Here is a 20,058-nt window from a genome sequence, read left to right as displayed (position 1 = left end):
TCTCCGCCATATTGGATCCGCCATCTTGAATTTATAAGATCGGATTTCAGATTCGTTATCAGCTGTCCCAAAAACTTGTAATTCATGTCAAACAAGTGTACGTGTATCGAAGAGTAACTTTCTCGGAAACGAATTGTTCCTTCAATTTTCACGACTTTTTTCCAATATATTTGTTTCTAAAAATAATAATGTACATTACATCGCAAAGAAATATGTTGAGAAAAGTTCTCTGAATGCATAAAAAAAAAAAAAAAAAATTGTAAGAACATCAACCAATACGACTCAAAGGGTGAAACGGTAACACGATTATTAATTCCGTTAATAATTTCATGAGAAATGAAGAAAATTCTGCGATCAAGTGCAATAAAATCAAACAATTGACAGTCTACGTAAACTATGGTAAATTTTTGTCTCTGCGACAGAATTATCGAGTCTTTTTATTTTACACCACCCTGTTGAATATTTCCTCGAGTACACAGCTGACGGGGAAAATACAGTCTCGACTAGTTCTCGGCTCAGCCAGAGCTGGAAAGGAAAGTCTTTCTCGTTGACCACCGAACGATCAGAATTCAGCGGGAGCGAAGGAGAAGCAAAGCACCCCGAAGACAAGTGGACTTCGATGTGTAAGCGGCGAGTTTACTGCAAGCAGCAACGGCGTAAGAGGATATCCATCCGAATATCATGGTGGGGAGAGTATATAGACTGTCCAACCGCGATCGCATCCTTTCAAAGAAACGAAGTCTTGCCGAGAGATCGGGTCGGGTGTTTTATACCGGTCGTTGATGACGAACGTACCGTAGGAGAAACAATTTTATTATCCTTGTTTGTTCGAATTTTTCCCTAAGCCAAATTTCGTTTTATTCGTTGCCAATTTTCGGAATAATAAACCGTGGGGAAAAAAAAAAAACGTTTTCACTAATCGTTGATCGGATCGTTGTTGGAGTGATCGATATGGACACCGGGCAGTGCGGTAATCAGTGATTAGACGAAGGGAGCAAGGATATAAGGCGGATTAATAGAATCGGGCTGTTTTTGCGTGGATCGATTTTTTTTTTTTCCCTCGACAACATCGAAATTTCCACAAAGTGATCGAAGATAATAAGTGAAGGATAGGAAAGACGGGCTTATATTCACGATGGTGAGTTTATTTGTCATATTGTTTGTTACTTTGGTTATTGAAAAACGTCTTGAGGTTTATTGTTGTTTTTTTTTTTTTTTTTTCTCATCGCAAAACGATCGAAGAGAAACTTGAAAAAAAAAATTTAGCCGTAGCGTAGGGATAAAATCGAAAATCTTTCGTCGCGTATCGAAGTCTCCGGCAAAAGAAACGTTTGCCGAATTATGCGAGAAGCGAAAAAACCGTTGATAAATAATTTATAATAATTAATACGCTGTGATATTACAGACAGTTTTATTTTCTTTTAATTTTTTGTTGTCAAGAAAACACGTAGTTTCTTGATTAAAAAAGGTAAAACAAGAAAGGTATACGCTGTTGTAATTAACGTTGCGTTATTAAAACGTAACAAGCATATAAAATGCCGAAAACAAATTTAGAAAGCAATTATCAGACCGGAGTGACGAAAGGCTTGGAAATACGGGTCAGGCATCGATAATTTTTTTTTTCCGTACTACAGAATAAGAGAAGCTATTCAAATTTTGGATCGAACGAATGAGTTTTTAATTACTGTATTCATTTGCAAACGAGCATAGTTCATCAATTGTGTATTTTTAATGTACGAAAAAAGTAGATAAAAAATTTTAGTTATAAAGTTGGCAAACGAATTATGAATTACTTTTTTAGTTTCACCGTAGTAGCAAAATTAATTTGTTCACAAAGTTCGTAAACTGTCCCAGTCCGATGATTGTCGCCTCTTCGCGTCTCTTTATCTCTTCTTCTTCGTAAATCGGATACCTGTAAAGAGAGAAATAAAATTGCAGAAACCAGAAAGATGTAAAACAAAAAGAAAAAAAAGAAAAGACGTCACCTCTCGGAAACGATTTTCTCGAAAAGGAATTTGTCCAGACGCTCGTTCACACACTGACCCACTATATCAGAGCTCCTGCGATTCTTGATAATCGCCTCGCGCTCCCAGACGGCTTTTTTCCCCGAGTCTTCTAGATCCGCGATGCCTTCGGAATAATTAAAATCCCGCCGCATTTTGTTCTCGCGATAGTCGCGAACGACGAAAGACACAACGAGACAAAAGACGGAACGGTAATTTTTGGACCGCGGGATGCTGCGAGAAAAAAAAAGCGGGGTCAGTGTGCGAGTAGCTGGTGATTATTTATTTATTTATTTATTTGTTTATTTATTTTTTTTTTTATTCTTTGAATATAAAAGATTGTGGTTTATTCTCGGGTCGATCGAAATGAAAAATGTAACTAAGAGACGCCAACAATAAGTACAGGTTAGGAGAAATTTTTGTTTTTTTATTTTGAGTTACTATTCTAAATATATAAATGTTGATTCTACATATCGAGTAATAACGTTTTTACCTTTATTTGTTAATTATAAAGTTTGTTTTTGTCATCTTTTACGTTGATAAACAAGTCTTGAAGTTTTTGGTCGATATTAACGTTATCAATGGTTGTATAATTAGAGCATGACGGGAAATCGTACGTTTGGAGTTTGATACGAGAGAGTCCGTAAGAAAATTTAGAAGAACTTTTAAACTTTGTTGATCAATTATTTTACGTTTGTAGTTTATTATTAATTGTTATGTTTGAATAAGAGTGATTTAAATGCAAAACCGAAGTTTTTTTTAAGTGCAATTTACGGATAAATATTTGAGAAAATGGGTAATTTTTTTTTGGAATCCAAAATATCGTTCTGGTTTCTAAAAAATCAAACTTTGTCTGATAAAACTATTTTTTTATTCATTAGTTACGTAGAAGAAATCGATATTCGACGTCTAGAACCCAGACTCAAAATTCGTGTTTACCGGTGTAATAGGTCTATTTTTTAATTGCTATTTAACCGAATCGACGAGAATAAATAATCACGGATTTCTTTGAACACGGTTTCGGAAAAAACGCATCGCGACGAAATCTCGCAGCCAATGCTAAAACGCAATTGCATAATCGAGTAAACGGACACCTTATAAATGCGGATGCACAGAGAAATAGAGTTCCTAGGTATAAACCAGGAAGTACCGGTTTCACGCTGACTGACCACGACCATTTCTCGTTTCATAAACACCCACATTTCCCTGTATAACGTTTTTTTTTTTTTTTTCCGCAGCATATTACATTCGTCAATTCATTCGAGCAATCAGGCTGATCGTTTTGCTCGCCGCGTTCTTTGTTCGATCTGATAGAGTGAGGAAAGCGTTTGATAAGTCGCGAGATCATTTTTACCGTTTCATTTCGCACGTTTCTACCCAATGTAATTGTATTAACCCTTCGAATCATTGTGACAACTGTTCTTACCATCTATTTTGTATGTTGAACATATTTCTTTGCGATGTTTTTACTATTTTTCATTACGAATCGCTGATCAAGATGGCGGATTCAATATGGCGGAGAAAAATTTGAAATTCGATCGAATCCGCTGAAAAAACTCTGTCCACCGGTTTTTGGGGTCGCTGATTACGAAGCTGAAATCACATTTTGAAAATTCGGTATGGCAAATCTAATCAACGATCCTGAAAACCCCTGCATAGAGTTTTTTGACCGTGTTCGATCAAATTTGTAATTTTTGTCCGTGTTTTGTCCGAATTTTTTAACTCTGATTTCAGATTCGTAATTACCGACCCCAAAAACCGTAGAATATCATATTCTTATAAAGGTTGACTCAGTAAAATAGTGCGTGACTTGAAAGGTTAATTTCCAAAAATGTAGATCGTTGGGTTATGAAATTGTTCGAGGAATATTTATTAATATAGGTATTTTCAGCTTTATTTCGACTTGTTTCATCGATCCAACGATCGATTCTAAAAAGTACAATTTATACGCAGTTTCATAGCTGCATACCGAAGTTACAAAATAGCTTGTACACCATTTAATAGTGCATGAATTTAGTGAAAAAATATCCGATGTTCAATGCGAATAGAGAGATTGAAACGAAAGGAGTTTTCTCAATAACGTGATATTTGTAACGACGATTTGTCGACTGAGTGATTTTAGTGTAAAATTGCAAAGTTTCTTAACATTTGCATAACGATATTGTAATATAATCGATTGCCGACGGTCGTAAGTAAACCGAAATGATTATCAGAAATGCAAGGTCTGTGTTGCTTGTGTATCCGTAAATCGTTTTTGTTCTTAATTTTTCGTTAAAGTTCGATTATAATTTTCTATCAACGCTATACCGCACATTTCCGCTTTTCTTCGACCTTCACAGCCCGTAAATAAACGAATTTGGAGTCTAAAAAATCAACTCCAGGATCTTTTTTCAGAGAATTTAATGCTCTGCAAGAATATGCATGGAAATATTATTTGCCTATTATTTAAATAACAAATTTCACACGGCCAGCGACACTTTTTAAAATTGAGTTAAAAATTTCTCCAAACGTGAGAATTTTTTTTCTCGGTAAACAGATCATTCCAAGACCATAGATTCGATAGGTTTATTTTTTTGGCTCACCGTAGGAATAAAAATCCATAAAGATCGTGTATCTAACATAATCGAAGAAAGTAAAAACGAGTAAATCAACGTGGCAACGCCCACCTTCAGCGATAAAAATCAAGTTGAATTCAATGGCAATGACTGCGGAAAATCGGACCGGGTCACACGGATCGATCGATTATAATTAATTGCGATCGTGTGTGGCGTAAGCCGCGATTCTGGATGTCGTGGATCTGTAACTAACGATCAAGCCTGAGAACCGAAGCGGGTAAGTCAAGTCTGAGGATTCAGCGCGGCGTTCTTGCTAACAGAGAAAGGTGTTGACCTCCTTTTAATAAGTTATTTGCTCTGCGGACGGTCCATTCAATACAGCCGGCTTACGCGAGTCAGACCAGAAAATTCGGACCGAATTGTCGGATCGTGCGGCAGCCGGCTGACTAAAGAAAAAAAAAAAAAAAAAATGTGGTTCTAATCGCACGAGCGGATACCGCTTGTTTAAATATTTATCGTAGAGTTTGATCTGCGTTTAGCGTTTTATCTGTAATTCGTTGAGCGGATGTCGGCGGGAATTTATCTACTTCGCATGCGTCAATTAATATCATACTTTCTCCGGAAAATATTCCGCGAGAGAGACGAAAGAATTTGGAATGCCCTATAAAATTGACACCAAGGTCTTCGGCGGTATTTATTCTCGACCCAATGTCGATGGGGGAATTCGTTATTATTGTTATTCTTTTTCATTTATATCATTTTTACGACGTTTTCACTTCCGCACCGGAATCACTTCTATCTTTCATTCAAATTGTATTACAATTTTCTAGACATTTTATACCAATCGCGACTTTGAACTGAAATTTCGAAAGCGTTGTAAATAATTCGCATCTTGCTCGATTAGACAAAGTAATATTTTACATTTAAGCATAATGTTAGTCTTGTATAAAACTTTCGTTTATTCCACGTGTGTTGATAAATTATACAATTTTCTCTGCGCTTGTTTGCTACTGATTATTTTTTTATAAATTTCATTTTCGTATTATTGTTATTATGATTAATGTTGTTGTTGTGAAAAAAATCACACGTGCCTAGACAAGACAGTTAAAAAATCCATCTTTACGATTTTTTGACGATTCATCGATTCCAGCGATATTTTAATTCAGAATCTCGAGACCAATTGTGCCCTGAATTATTTTCTCCATTTGCACATTTTTGCTGCAAAATCGTTAACGAAGTAATCAGAAATCCTGACTTTACTGAGTGGATTAAAAATCTTTGAGAGTACCGATTTATTTATTCATTCGCTTATTTATTTCGTTGGGAGAAATCCTCCTAGGAAAAATTATGCCGAACGTCAAATGCGAGTGGCGCGTTAGCTTCTGTAATAAATTGGTTTTTAGGTAGAAAGAAAGTTTATTATACCTGTTGTAAAATTCATTCAACTTCTTGCTCGGTATAATAAGGTAAAATTGCTTTTTTCACTAAAATTATTAATGGATATTATTGCGTGATTTGAAAATAGCCGTGACCTATTTCACAGTTTCAGAGACTCGTAAAGCAGGCTAAAAATCTTAGTACCTATCACTTTTAGGTGGAAAAAAAATACCCTCATCGAGCGACTGAAACTATAATTGACCGATTATCGAAATTTCGCACGTACGATAAGAATGATAAATAATAATCGGCTATTTTTCCCCGATTAATCGAGTATAATCGATTGCTTTTCAAACTCAATTATTTTTCCTCATAATTGGTTTTTTGTTTTTTAATCCCGCGAACGACGCAATAAAATTTCAATTTATGTGATTAGAGTATCAATTATTATCACTGTCTTACTTAATAGGCTACCTATTTGATGTAATAAGTGAGAGGTAAATGCATATTTTCGCCTAAAATTAAAAAATATTTTGAATAAAACTATAAATCGTAGAAAAAAAAAAAATTTACGTAACGTTGGTTTGAAACGCACCTTTTTAAAAATAAAAAAAACAACGAAACAGTCGATTAATCGATTCATTTTCAGCACAGCGTTCATCGTTAACCGTCCTGCGATAAATAATTGGCCGATTTTTCAACCTTTGATTATTATTTATTAGAAATCAGGGAACTCATGGAGTAAATAGCGCACAGTTCGTTAGGCAGAGTCTCACTCTAGATACTACGAGTACAGGACAGAGTTTAGCGTTTATAACAAGGTGGATCATTTGAATGGGGATGCGAGTTAAAACCGTCGGACACGCGATTCCGGAGAGTCGGAGAATCGCTCGGCTATTTAATAACGGCGATAAATGCAGAGGCACGCGTTTTATAATTAGTTATAAATATAACGACGGTCTTAATTATCCGCGACGCGTAACATACATAACAGTAGGTACAATAGTACGGACATGTTTAAAATACACGCTTACACATTTTACACCCCGTTGTTCCGGTGTGAGATTTCAGAAGGCCGACTACATTCACCGGCGAACTGCACAACGCGATTACTCTCTAAAAATATAAGTAATAGGTATGAGCTGCACGCGGCCTGCATAGTCGAGAACTCGAAGTAAAAGTATAACGTGACAGATTCGGATCAGGAAAAAAATGGAACGCGGACTCCCGAGCTGATAAAATTTAGCCGCGAATAATTGGAGGTGAAAAATTTTACGCCAATAAAATCGAGGCGCAAAAAGTTTTCTGCAACGATCAGATCCGGGCCAGAGTTAAACGGTTTTTTACTTTTTTCAATTTCAGGACTTCGTTTCAGATTTTCGCTTAGGCCAGGACGATGAAATGAGTCATAAACAGCGAAAACGTTGTTACAATAATGCACTTCGAGAGTAATAATCACCGTGTCGAAGCAAACCGCGAGATATTAGAAATCTTGCCCACCGCAAAACGGTTTGAAAAACGCTAAGTTATTTATTAGCAACAACCGTGTGATTGTGTTTATAGGTATATATATGAAGCGAATGCGTATGATTATGTAGATATTTATCTGATTCCTTATTCGATTCGTGCGGCCCAGCTGATTTTTTAACGACTTTTTTCCCGCTTTTTTATCTCTCTCTCTCTCTCTCTCTCTTTCTGTCTTTACTCGCGGTTTTGCGCAATTAGTGTAATAACTGCAGTTACAGTAATGATTTTTAAAACTTTGACAGTTGTACCGCTTTCCAAACTTTGGTTGAAACGAAATTTCGCTAATTTTGACTCTACTTGATGATAATCATTATGTTGAACTGCAAAGACAACACAGCTCGGGATATGCAAATTTACACCGTCGAGATTTCAGGCTCTCTGATGCTGAAGAGGAATAAAAAAGGAAGAGGCAAAGGTCCGTTTGACTAAATTAAAAAAATCCCTGACGCTAAAAACTGCATAATCACCGCGAAAAATCTCGTTCTAATACTCCTTGTACATTATAAGTATAATTTTCCGCGGATGTCCGATCAATTCGAGAAATAATCTCGATCAAACTGACAATGAACCGAGTAACTTTCCACCGATTTCACCACTCGGTGCTGGACGGGCACAAAAACCGAAAAAAAGACAGAATTAAAAACGCCCACACACAGAATCACAAATGCTCACGTAAGCCAGTCGCCCATTTTACAAGTCCTTCGCCCTTTACCAAATTCTTTCCATTTTTTCCCAGATCGTGCGGCGTCGCCTGGTCTTGGCGCTAGCGATCGTCCTGACCCTTGAGGTCTGTTTCGGGTCAGCAAAGGGTGAGAGATGGTCGCGACAAGTCGCTAACAGCGAATGGATCCCGTTGGCGAGTCCCAGGTCGATCCAGGAAAGCGGAAGTGGGCCAAGCGGCGACGGAAATCCCGGAAATCTGCGGCAGCTTGCGTTGCCAGCGGAGCTACAGCAGCAGTATCAGCAACAGCTTCTGCAGATCCAAGAGACGCAGGAGAGCATCCAGAAGCTGCTGCTTCTTCAGCAGCAACTGAGAGCCCAGCAGCAGCTGCTTCAGGTATGAATTTTTTTTAAACTTTTTTTTTACTTCTTCTCTTTTGTCATAATTCATTTGTTTCCCTCCCCGCGGCTAATTGCGAACTCCCGGGCATGTTTTTAGTTATTCAACACCACCGCGGTTGGAGAACCGACTTCTTGTGCTCTTTTTTCGACCACCTTAACTAGAATTTAAAGCGTTACGAGCGTAAAAAGAAAAGGGGGAAAATAAAAAAAATTCAGGGGGGAAGGTGGGGGGATCGAGACAAGAGCGAGTGCCGTACCATATTCCGCAGCGGGTTACTTAACACGGTTATAATGGAAATTAGAAATGTGGCTATTACGAAACTGCAGTTCCTGATGGAGTATTCCGTTCGAAATCTGTAATGAAAGTTGGCTCGTGCCCCGCTGTCAGTCATGATTCGACGCAGGTGTAACAGACTGCGGGACAAACTAGAACCGTGAATTTTTTATCCAGGCCCAGTCCTACCTTCCGGAGGGTTTCGCTACCGACGAAGAACGGAAGTCGGCGCTCCACCAAAGCACATTTGCCAATGTTCAGACGCTGCCTCAGCTCGCACCTGACGCCCTGCTTCCACCTCCTCCGGGGAACCAACCCCAACCACCAGAATTCCCAGCCCAGAACTTCCTGGCCGCGAATAACCAGAAGGGGTCAACCCAGAGTGAACAAGACGCCCAGAATCAGGATGAGGAGCAGAATCATTCTGGCGCGAACGGGAAGACGAGAGAATACGCGGCTAGACAGGGTGGACACTACAGGAACTCGAAACAACAGCAACAGGAACAACAACAACAACAACAACAAATTCGGGATGATCAAAATAGCGATGAGTTCAACTCGCAGACGACACCAAGTTCGCTGAACGGACAGAATGACGGCGAGGAAGAGGTAAGAACCCAATTACTGATGATGAATGATAATTGAGACTGTACAATCGACCCATGTTTGACTTATTGCTTATAATTGACTGTCGTAACATCGCATCGGAAACGAATAGTCCCAAAGACTTGCCAACTATCTGCCAAATCTAAGTGAAACTTTTTATCCATAGTCGGCGTCTCGCCAAGTACGCTACCTCAGAAAAAGGTATACTAACACCACATGTTCTCTGGCAGGTCCAACTGGTATACGTTCCTGCAGAAACTCTGGCCCAGCAGAAGACGCAGAGAGGTCGTAACCGGAAGCAGCAAGTTCTGGAGCAACAGCAACAGTCGTCAGTACTCCAGCAGACTCAGTATCAGCAACCACAGCGAGGTCGATTGACTGGCCATAATTCGGGACTGCTGGGAGTGAGCCAAGGGATCGAGGGAACTCGGCCGACAACGTCGCAGCAGGTATTCGCACAGCAGATACTGTACCAGCTGCAGCAGGATCAATTGGAGAGAGACAGGATCCAGAAGGAGGCGCGAGAGAAGGAGCTCGCGCGTTTGAAGGAGGAACAGAAGGAGCTCGAGCGACAAGCGAAGCTGCACGAGGAACGAGTCCAGCGGGAACAGGAAGCGAAGCGTCAGAAGGAGCTGGAACTGCGTAAGGAGTTGGAAAGACAGGCGGAGGAGGCCAGACAGAAGGAGCTTGAGAAGCTGAAGAAGGAGGTGGCACGTCGGGAGGAAATTAGGCGTCAGGAGGAACTGGAGCGGAAGAAAATTGCCGAGATCAGGGCGCAGGAACGGAGGCGAAAAGAAACGCTGGCCCGTCAAGCGGAGATAGACAAGCTGGCCGCCCTTGAGCGGCAGAAGGAGATCGAGATCCAGCGATCGCTCGAGCAACAACGTGAACTGGAACGCCAACAGGCAGAGGACGAAGCGCGGGCCCGCGCTCAGCTCGAGGCCCACCGTCAGGCCCACCAAGAGACCATCGAGCAGCAGCGCAGGGCCCAAGACGAGGCAGCGAGCATCGACGCCCAAAATCGAGCTCGTAGTCAGGCCCAGCAACAACACCTGACCGAGACCGTCAGACCCAAGAATCAAGGCCCGAGGACCAAGGGACGCCAGCGACACGGTGGCCGACAGGAAGCGGCGACCACACCTTCGCCCAACCAACCACCGCTGTCCGTCTACATGGGCAGCACCAGCCCCGTTAAAAACCCAGAGGATCTGCGAGTCTCCGATGTCCTCAGCATCCTTAAGGACGCCAAGACCATATCCGTTCTCGACTCGGTCGGTCCCGACGCACCCCAGGTCTTCGTTGGACCGACCAACCTCGACCCGCCGCCCGGCTACGCCAAGTTCGACTTGCCCTACCTCTCCGCCATCGACAATAACCGCGTGGAGCGCAAGGTCGACAAGCTTCCGTTCTTTGTGGCTCCCCTCAGCTTCAAACCTCCCCCAGGATACTCGAAGATCCCGTTCCCTGCTCCGCACATCGGCTCCGTTGTCGTAAATACCCTGGAAGACGAGCCTGGGGTTCTCGACGGTGTCGAGGAGACCGCACCGATCGTCGAACCCAACGCTTACGCCACCACACCATCTCTTCCCTATGCGCCTCAATCCACCCCCGAATTCTCCCAGGAGGCTCTCATCGCCACTACGACCCCCAGCTACCAATCTGGATTCTCTTCGACCCCGTTTCCCGGGGGAACGAGATACAGACATAGGCAATTCTATAACGACGACAGGTCGCCCCAGACCTCGTCAACGCCACAGTATCATCCCTCGACCGAGACGATTGTTACGAAGACGAAGTTCAGGCAGTTCTACGTCGAGGAACAGGGTCACGGAACCGCTGGATACAACTCTGAGACGACACCTTCAACCCTGCAACACAACCAGTTCCAGGAGGAAGTCGGCCAGGCTTATAAGCCTGTAGTGAATGAGCAGCCCGCCGTTCAAGAAACCGCCGAAATTGCAGGGCTCTCACAGGGACCGACGCAGTATTCGATTCCCAATGAACTACCCAGGATATCTCAGCAACTACCGAGTCTCGTCAATTCACTCTACGAACGTAACCAGTTCGTCGAAAAGACCACCCACGAAGCACCAACGACCCCGCCAACCACAACCACAACGACAACAACAATCGAACCCTTCACCACGACCCACAGAACCCGCGGAAGACAAAGGTAAGAGTAAAAAATGTTCAATATCTTAGTTGGAAATTAATTTAACTAACAGACTAAAAGATGTTGAACAGCGATTTTTTATTTATCTCACAAACGTTGGTATATTCTTAGACATTTTTATGATATTCATCATGATTATACGAAGACGTAACAAAAAACATCAATTTCAGAGGCAGGATCGTTCCGACCAGACCACCAACAACTACGGAATACCCTTCAACGAGATCCTCGGTCACCGAGAGATCACGATTACGACCTTACAGCAGATCAAGGGTGCGCCAGGGATACGCGACGACTACGGAAGCCTACCAAGAACCAACGTACGAACCGACCAAGGCAAAGCTACCCGAGACACGAGAGAAAACCCGTCACTTCAACGCCGCTGAGCAACATAGAAAACCCGTAGAGAGGAATCATCTGAGATACAGGGGACGAGGTGGTGACCGGAATGCGGTCCAACCGGAGGTACACTATCCCCATTCTTCTTTAATCTACGTGCTATTAGAGCTCGAGGATATTCCCGACTGCCGGCGCCTGGGCCTTGACGTCTCTCCGGGATAATCGATGGACATTTTTAAAGCCGAGACTGAGACGAATTTCAGTTATTAGATTCCTACTCCGTGTTGTCGGAGAAGTCGGACGATGTTTGTGGTTCGTTGTATTGGATTGAATCGAGAATATTTGCACAAGCACGCGATGTTGAGTTATACAAGTACCGGCTTTGTTTTGGGATAGAGAATTTATGCACGGATTCAATTGGTAACTTGAGTTATCGTACAGCTCTGTACTGCACGTGACTTGTATATTTTGCCATATGAAAATAGAATGTGATGTAAAAACTTCTTAGCAATCTAAATAAGCAATGTCGTTAATCGATTAACCCTGAACAGTTTCGTTAAATAAGATTTGTATTTCAGACTCGGCGCTTTGGTTAGAAGAACCGGAATTATTTCTGTTTTGAAACTCTTCTAGAATTATAGTAATCCGATAACATCCCAATAAACAATATCTTTGCACCTCAGGCTCATCCGGATGCTGTGATCTCGCAGCAGGAGCAGAACGCCCAAAACCAGGAACCAAACCACCCGAACATCCCTCCGAGACATTCTCTCCAGGGATCAACGGCGCCGATCCAGAATCCTGAGGAAGTCTTCCAGTCATCACCAAGCCCAACCAGCATCTCAAACGACGGTCTGCAAGCCGAAGCCCAACCTCTTCACGGTGCATCTGTACCGGAAGCAGTTGTCGGGACAGATGGAGGAGCTCAGGTATTCCAACAGCAAGTTCACGGCATCCAGGAAATCAACCATCACGCCGGTTTTCCAAGCGTTGAGGCGAGTTCGTTGAATGGTTTCAATTCCCAGCCCCAAATCGGGGCCGTGGGAACAACGGCTGAATACCCCCAAACCACAGCTCAATTATACGATAATCAACCAGCGAATTCCCAAGGGAAGGATACCACCAACAGCTTCCAATACAACGACTTTAACCGCGATCAAGTTTACGGATCGGCTCCTGTTCCAAACCACCAGCTGTCACCCCCCGACTCGATTCAATCCGAGCAGCACCTTGATGCACAAAGCCCAACGTCTGGACCGGTTTACAACCGGCCATCGGACGACAGCAACGGCTTCACGACCACCAGCACGACTACTGAAGCGCCAGAGGTGAGCGATGCGTTGACAAGCGTCGGTCGTTCCGAAAGTCACAGTCTCTTGAACCCTGTTTTTCCCGTTCCAGGTCACGACCCCAAGGCCAACCTCAACTTCGACGCCATCAATTATTCGGCAAAGAGTGCGCACGCGGCTGGGTCAGAACGGCAACCGCCCCCGCGTTGACTCAGCTATTCAGACTCGGCCGACCGGATCCAGGGATGAATTCGTCCGGTTCAGCGCGGTCAATCAGGACAGGCAGCTTTCGTCGAGTAGAACGCAACCCGGCTCCCGAACAAGGTCCAGGAATCGCTCTCAGGCGAATCAGCGTGGACAAACGGCCAACAACGACTACGTCCGGATTCAGGCACCTCCTCAACGACCCACTACCACGACTACCACAACTCAGGCACCAAAGAGCTACGATAAAGGTAGCGACGAGGAAATTGAGTACGGATTCATCAGACCTCCAAGCTTCAAACCCATCCATCCTATCAGCGATGAAAATAACGAGAATGTTGGCACCTACAGACCTAAACACGATCAGGTAGATACTCACTAGGTCATGATCACTATTTCATTTTTCTTCTGAACAAAGTTTAGGCAAGGAATAAGAACCTTTGCATGATCTGAAACAAAGGTATTACGATCTTTTGGAATTGGTGTAAAAAGTGTCAGAGTATTCCTCGGTTGACGGCTTTTTATTTCACTCCTAAAGAAGAGTCGGAAATTATTCATGACTCTTGCAGCGATTGGCAGTCTTAAGTCGATCGAAACTTCTTCAGGCAGAACCGCGCGAGTAAAAATAAGTCTTAAGACTTAAGACTAAAGAGCGTTTTTTTCTGTTAATTTTTCAAATCCTCCACCTTCAGAATTATGCATTGTGCTCTGGACTTATAGAACGGAGAAGGCTTACTGCCATCGACAGACACTGACATGGTTTCATTCTTCCTCGTTTCAGGTTCAATCGCACGAGGTTCAATCGTCGAACGACTCGCCTGTCGAAGTCAGCAGTCCACATTCTGAAACGTTGAAGAATCGATCAAGGTATCAAATCATGAACCGACGACCGTTGACCAGATCCACGACGGAGTCACCACGCGTAGCAAACGTCGCATCGCAAGGCCTTGAGGAAGAGGCTTACACTGTCAAACCGAGGGTGCACAACGACCAGGAGTCAAGGACCATCAGGCCTCGCAACAGGGGCAGAAGACCTGCAAAGAAGAGGACGACGACAACATCGACGACAACGACGACCACAACGACCACGACCGAACCCGTGTTGGACTCAAGCAATGAATTACCACTCGACGAAAATTACCCACCGCAAATAATTCAAGGGATTCCAGCTCCACCCGAAGAAACAGACCTGCGAACCCTCTTCAAGAAGGAATTGAATACCCCAAATTTGGAAAGCCTTCCTCAAGCCGAGGCTCTGCAGAGACCGGTACAACTGAGCGCTTTTCAACAGAATGAAAATGTGAGTATACCCTTGACGGTGATTTAAGACCAATATTTCTACCCTCGTTCTTTTTGGCGAGAGAGGGAGAGAGAGAGAGAGAGAAAGTGGAGGTAATTCTTCAAGTTTTGTCAGGAACACGGGCTTTTTCGGGGGTGGAGAAAACGTCGGCTCGAATGTCTGACAAATGGCAAACAGGTGATACGGCCGCCCCAGACCATAAACCAATTCCTCCAATGCGTTGATATAAGATTCCGGTTTACTATCGATCTGCGTCCACGCGGAGTACACGCACCTCTATTATTTGAATCCAATTCAATAACCACTATTTGAATCATAATTCTAATATCATTTGAATTTTGAAACCATTCCATTACTCAATTACTGAACGCGTCGCTATAGTATTTCTGGTAGAAAATCTTGCGAATTCGAGATTAATCAGCAAGTCAAGGAAGTAAGAGAGGTTGGGAAACCTGGTATAAAAGGATAAAGCCACTAAGTGGTAGACCGCATTAAAACACGAATGTCAATTTATTCATGGGATTTAAAATACACCCCTCTGCAGGATTATTATCATACTGTTGTAAGCAGTCAGGTCATGGTTTAAGAATCCGTAATTTAGCTCGTAGGGTAGGTTGAAAGTCGAGGAGAAAACCTGGTGAGAAATTAGGGTCGATCTTTAAGGTGCCCTTTAAACTTGGGCAATTTTTTCCCCTAAATCACACATATAACCTACCGCAGATAATCCGCTAAATCGTGAGTTCTGGAGCCGCTTCATCGACGTGAAAATATAGATAATCAAATTCGCCTTGAATATTTCTAGCTACAGTTTCCTCGCTCGGACTTCGTCCTGAACTTCGGCATCGGTTCGAGTCACGAAGAGCCCAGAGAAGAGTACGATCAAACGCAGTTGGCGAGTTCGACTCACCGCAAGTACACCCAGTTGAACAGAGGGACGTTCGACCCTGCAGGTCACCTTGGAAGAAAGCCGGCAAGCGACATTGACGGCGCGGAAAGTCAATGGTCGACTAAATTGACCCTGTCATCGTTCCAGCCGAGCTCATTGGCGAACCACGTTCAATCTGGAAGTGCGAAAGATATTCAAAGGCAAGAAAAGAGCGATGACTCGTCATTCGACATCATTACAGCCGGACCGGATCTCTTGTCTGACAAAACCGGTGGCTCCGAACCGCCGATAAGTATCGTCGTGAATGCAAGCTACCTTGGAAACGCTAAGAAAGAGGGTCTCGAGCTCAAGGAAAGGGGCAACCGGGGCTCGCTTCATGGCAGACAGTTCGTTGAGCAGATAAACGACCCCCTTAAAGACAGTCCGAGCAGTCTGAACGCGCTTCAATTCTGGAACAACGGTCAGGGCTCAGAAACTGTTCCTGAAAAGGCTGAAGTGACGATGAATGAGACCAAAACTGACTTGATCACGACCCCGAAGGTCACTCAAGATCCCGTCGTCGTGACGACCGAAGTTCCAACGACCTTGGCAACGAAAGACGGTGAAGACGAAACTGGCCAACGAGAATCCGCCACTTCGGAACACCCCGAAGAGCCGACGACCACTAAGAGAGTAAGTATACAATCCCGTTAGTCATTTTGGGTGTTACTTTTTTCTTACTTACGAGGTTCGTTAATTGTTTATCGTTCAGACCACGCAAAGACGACGACGTGTCAGGGTACGCGTAAGGCCATCGGACGATTTCGTCAGCGCTGAATCGCAGTACGTGGCTTCGGCCTGGAATACCCTGTTCCGCGAAAAGCAGAGCCATGAAGAGACTGAGCGTTTCGACAAATCCAAGACTCCGACGACGGTCAGTTCGACAACCAGCGAACCATCGACGACCGTTAAATCCTTTCTCGAAGAGTTCTTCGAGGAGATGACAAAGAATAGCGATGAAGAACCAGCCGTCGAAGCCGTCACGACGACGATGACCAGCGTTCCGGACGATCTGGAAAAAACCTCGAGCACTACCGTAGCAACGACCACCACCGAAACACCGACCACGCAATGGACTACAACGCAGAGCCAGAAGACCAGCAACCTTCCGACTACCATGCAAAATGAGAAGTTTGTGACGGAAGCGACAACCGAACGTCAGAATGTCTCTCCAAAGTCTGAAGAAAGGCTGACGAAACTTAGGGAGTCGGTGATCAAAGAGGACCACCGCTTCCATTCCAAGCATCGGGCGAAGCCGTGGTGGAAACACGACTACGAAACGGTGACGGAGAAGGCGGAGGAAGAAAAGTTCGTCACGGTTGATCCAAAGTTGCAATACACGGTCGCTGAAGATCCGGAAGATGATGAGGTCAAGGAGACCACTCTGGCTCACAGCATCTCTGGCTACGTTGACGCCTTCTTCAAAACCATGGAAGGAGCCGAAGAACCGACTACTCCGGCCTTGGCATCGGAAGAAACGAGTACGGTTGACTCAACGCCCGTCTTTTCTGATCGGAAGAGCAACGCCAGCGTAGAGACGAGGGCGGGAAAGACGAAAGCCGAGGACGCGGCGACCACGACAATGACGAAAGTCGATCAGACGACGACTCCGGGGCAGGTGACAACGGTCAATTTCACTCCTAACACCACACCGGAAGTCCCCATTTCTCCCGACGAGCTTACGACGGAAGTTCCGGTGGCCACGACCACCGTTGCGACTTCAAGTACCAAGGATGATCAGCTCGGTAAAGTTCTGAGAACGTCGACTACTACCGAGGTCTCTCACATGACGGAAATATGTTACAGAGGTCGTTGCGTCAAGACCAAATCGGTTAAACGAAGATAAACGGGATTCTCTTCTTAATTTTTTCAAACCTGAAGTAATCTGACGGGTTTGCGGTTTAGGGGGCGTAATTTATTACTTGAAAACATCAATCACCGTTTAAACTTCTCACGCAGAGCACTAGTCTGAAAATACACAGTCAATTTAGACGAAACTTTCTGCGTTATTCACTTATTATTTTCCAATAATTTTCTCGATTGACAGTCGGCGCGTATATTATTGATATTTCTCTCCATATACATACTCAAGTACCAAATTACAACTAACTGATGAACTACTATTATCACTTTCTTTTTTCTATTACATAAAATCATTGTATCATGTATAAATTATTAAGACACTACGCATTAGTAATATTTATAAATATATATCAGTACATATTACATGTAGATACATTCACATGAAAAAAAAAACATATATACACGTATAGGAATACTGAATAGAAATGAAAACAAACAGTGGCATATATTTAAAGAAGATCAGAAATCGAAAGTATATATCTTAAAGACTCGTAATACCATTTATTTAATGAAACGATACAATTATCATTAATTAATTATGTGACATTATTATTATTATTATTATTATTATTATTATATTATATATTATTATTTAACTTAATATTCCTACAATTTATAATGAAATATTGGTCGCTAGAAGAAGGAGAGTTGAGAAAAAAACCTGTATGAAAAATAATACACTTAATACTTATGATAAATACGATCGAACAGAATTTTTACCGAACTTGTAAGATGTATGAAATATGTATAATACACGGTATAAATGTACACATGTACGTGTGTATTCGAAACCACTCGGGGTGCGCGTAGTAATATATTGCGGAAGTATAAAAATTTTTGGCCCAAGAATCCTACGGGTATCACCCTTTCGCTGTAAGATCGATGCCTCGACGTACCTACCTATAATATCTTATATCGAGAGGATTCCTCGCTCGCTTTTTCACTTTCTGCCAAAGTAAACTCACAGAAACGCGATGTCACATTGACCCTTTTATTTCACGGCTTATTCGTATCCACGTGCCAAAAATTTTACTCCAACGTATCGCTCGGTTGAATAAAATTCTCAAGCGATAGCTTAAAAGTCTGAATTACATTTAAGAAAATTTTCAGACAATTTTTATTTGACAGAAAATCGGTATTTTCTTCATTTGTCAAAATTGGCATACCGGCAATAATGGGTAAAAGCGCTGAATTGTTAGCCCAACTTAAATTGAGCCTCAAACTTCACGCATTTCATATCCTGAAAATGTTACTTTTGTAACGAGAAATTTTCAGGTTTCTCAGGCAATAATCAACGCTTTTATCTGTGAAGCTTTTATTCGTCGGAAATAGAACGATGAAGGCCTTCGCCGTGCTTTGATGCCTCTGCCGTTTTCCGACCGTAGATTAAACCTTAACCAATGCCCTAAAATGCGTTTACACGTGCGCGAAGCAAATAATCCGACCTCTTTACAATTACAATATCGTCAAGCTCTAACTTCGTGTTCCTCTTCGTGTAAATAGCGCTGGTTTAATCGCTGGAATAGTCCGCGGACTCGGATACCGATTAGTGATAACAACTTGTGAAAAAAAAAAAAAAAACAATCGAAATTATTTTTCAGCTCGCGATCTCGAGTCGATGGCCTTCAAGATCATGCATGAGGAAGAACTTCAACCTCTCGTTATTGTAAAATTAGATAAACAGCTGTAAACTCGCCTGTTTAATCGTGCGGCGCACATTTGTTTATACATACTTAGAAAAATAGATAAGAACTGTTATAAGCCTTTCGTACGCACCACGCATCGCAAATATGTACGTGTTAAAATTCTTGTGTAAATTATACTTATTACACGCAAACACGAAGGAAGTAAGAAAAGAAAGGTTCTTAAGATTGATTCGATTTTTTTATTCCGTGTGAATTATTATAAAAAATTAACTATTCATAATTTCAACTTAGGCCATACTCTCAATTTTATAGACATTCAATTGAAACTAAATTTGGGTATCGGATCGACGATATTTCAGTTCGTCTTTTCTTATAGTGGAATGAGCTCCAAGTAACTCGAGCAATTATTCGGATCGTCTAGTTCATATAAGTTGCATGTAACGAAAGAGAAAAACGTTCCTAATTTTATTTTCTTAAAATTCGGTCAATGCCGTTAATTATGAGATATTTAATTTCGAGTATTTCGGACAAAACCGTGGAGAAAATTAAGAACACTGAAATGAACTTCAGAGATACTTTCGAGCAATACATATCGAGTTACCCAATGAACTTCACCTTATATTTTTTTCTATTCGTAGATAAAGTCTGTGAAAATTTCCGAAGTACCAATGGTTCTACAGAACTGTGGCGACAGATTATCATGACTGGGTTGTATCGACGCGGGCGGAGTTGTTTGACCCCAAAACCGTCTAAACCAGCGTCTTTGAGTAGACGTGGTATCTGGCATCCAGCGTAGGGACAGTGAAGTGGCGAGCTGCACCCAGTGGATGGGTAAATATCCATATCGTTGCACGTAGCGCACGCACGTATACATCGATGGAGGAAGAAAATAGGGGGGCGGAATAGAGAGAGAGA

At 42.7% G+C, this 20,058-nt stretch overlaps 1 protein-coding gene across 2 annotated transcripts; it reads left to right on the top strand.

Annotated features, from left to right (window-relative positions):
- The first annotated feature begins 745 nt into the window (after window positions 1–745).
- LOC107227498 lies at window positions 746–19,116 on the top strand. 2 transcript variants are annotated; one of them, XM_015668668.2, is made up of 10 exons: window positions 746–1,138; window positions 8,199–8,519; window positions 8,976–9,407; window positions 9,635–11,577; window positions 11,748–12,042; window positions 12,600–13,244; window positions 13,318–13,776; window positions 14,191–14,709; window positions 15,512–16,267; window positions 16,347–19,116. In XM_015668668.2, the coding sequence occupies exons 1-10, from the start codon at window positions 1,136–1,138 to the stop codon at window positions 17,478–17,480; spliced, it is 6,507 nt and encodes a 2,168-aa protein (XP_015524154.2). In that variant the 5' UTR covers window positions 746–1,135; the 3' UTR covers window positions 17,481–19,116. The 2 variants fall into 2 exon arrangements, with proteins under 2 accessions (XP_015524154.2, XP_046596875.1); XM_046740919.1 differs by lacking the exon at window positions 746–1,138 and adding an exon at window positions 2,235–2,258.
- The last annotated feature ends 942 nt before the right edge of the window (window positions 19,117–20,058 follow it).

The sequence above is a fragment of the Neodiprion lecontei genome, chromosome 5 (genome assembly GCF_021901455.1).
Source record: "Neodiprion lecontei isolate iyNeoLeco1 chromosome 5, iyNeoLeco1.1, whole genome shotgun sequence".
NCBI classification, from domain to species: domain Eukaryota; kingdom Metazoa; phylum Arthropoda; class Insecta; order Hymenoptera; family Diprionidae; genus Neodiprion; species Neodiprion lecontei.
The sequence above is the reverse complement of the archived record's forward strand: the minus strand, read 5'-3'. Positions and strand labels throughout refer to the sequence as shown.

Excerpts from the sequence above, each read along its gene's own strand:
- LOC107227498 (XM_046740919.1), top strand. The coding sequence starts at position 2,235 with ATGCTGCGAGAAAAAAAAAGCGGG. Across the intron at positions 9,408-9,634 it reads AGAATGACGGCGAGGAAGAG|GTCCAACTGGTATACGTTCC; the intron begins GTAAGAACCCAA and ends GTTCTCTGGCAG. Across the intron at positions 13,777-14,190 it reads ACAGACCTAAACACGATCAG|GTTCAATCGCACGAGGTTCA; the intron begins GTAGATACTCAC and ends TCCTCGTTTCAG.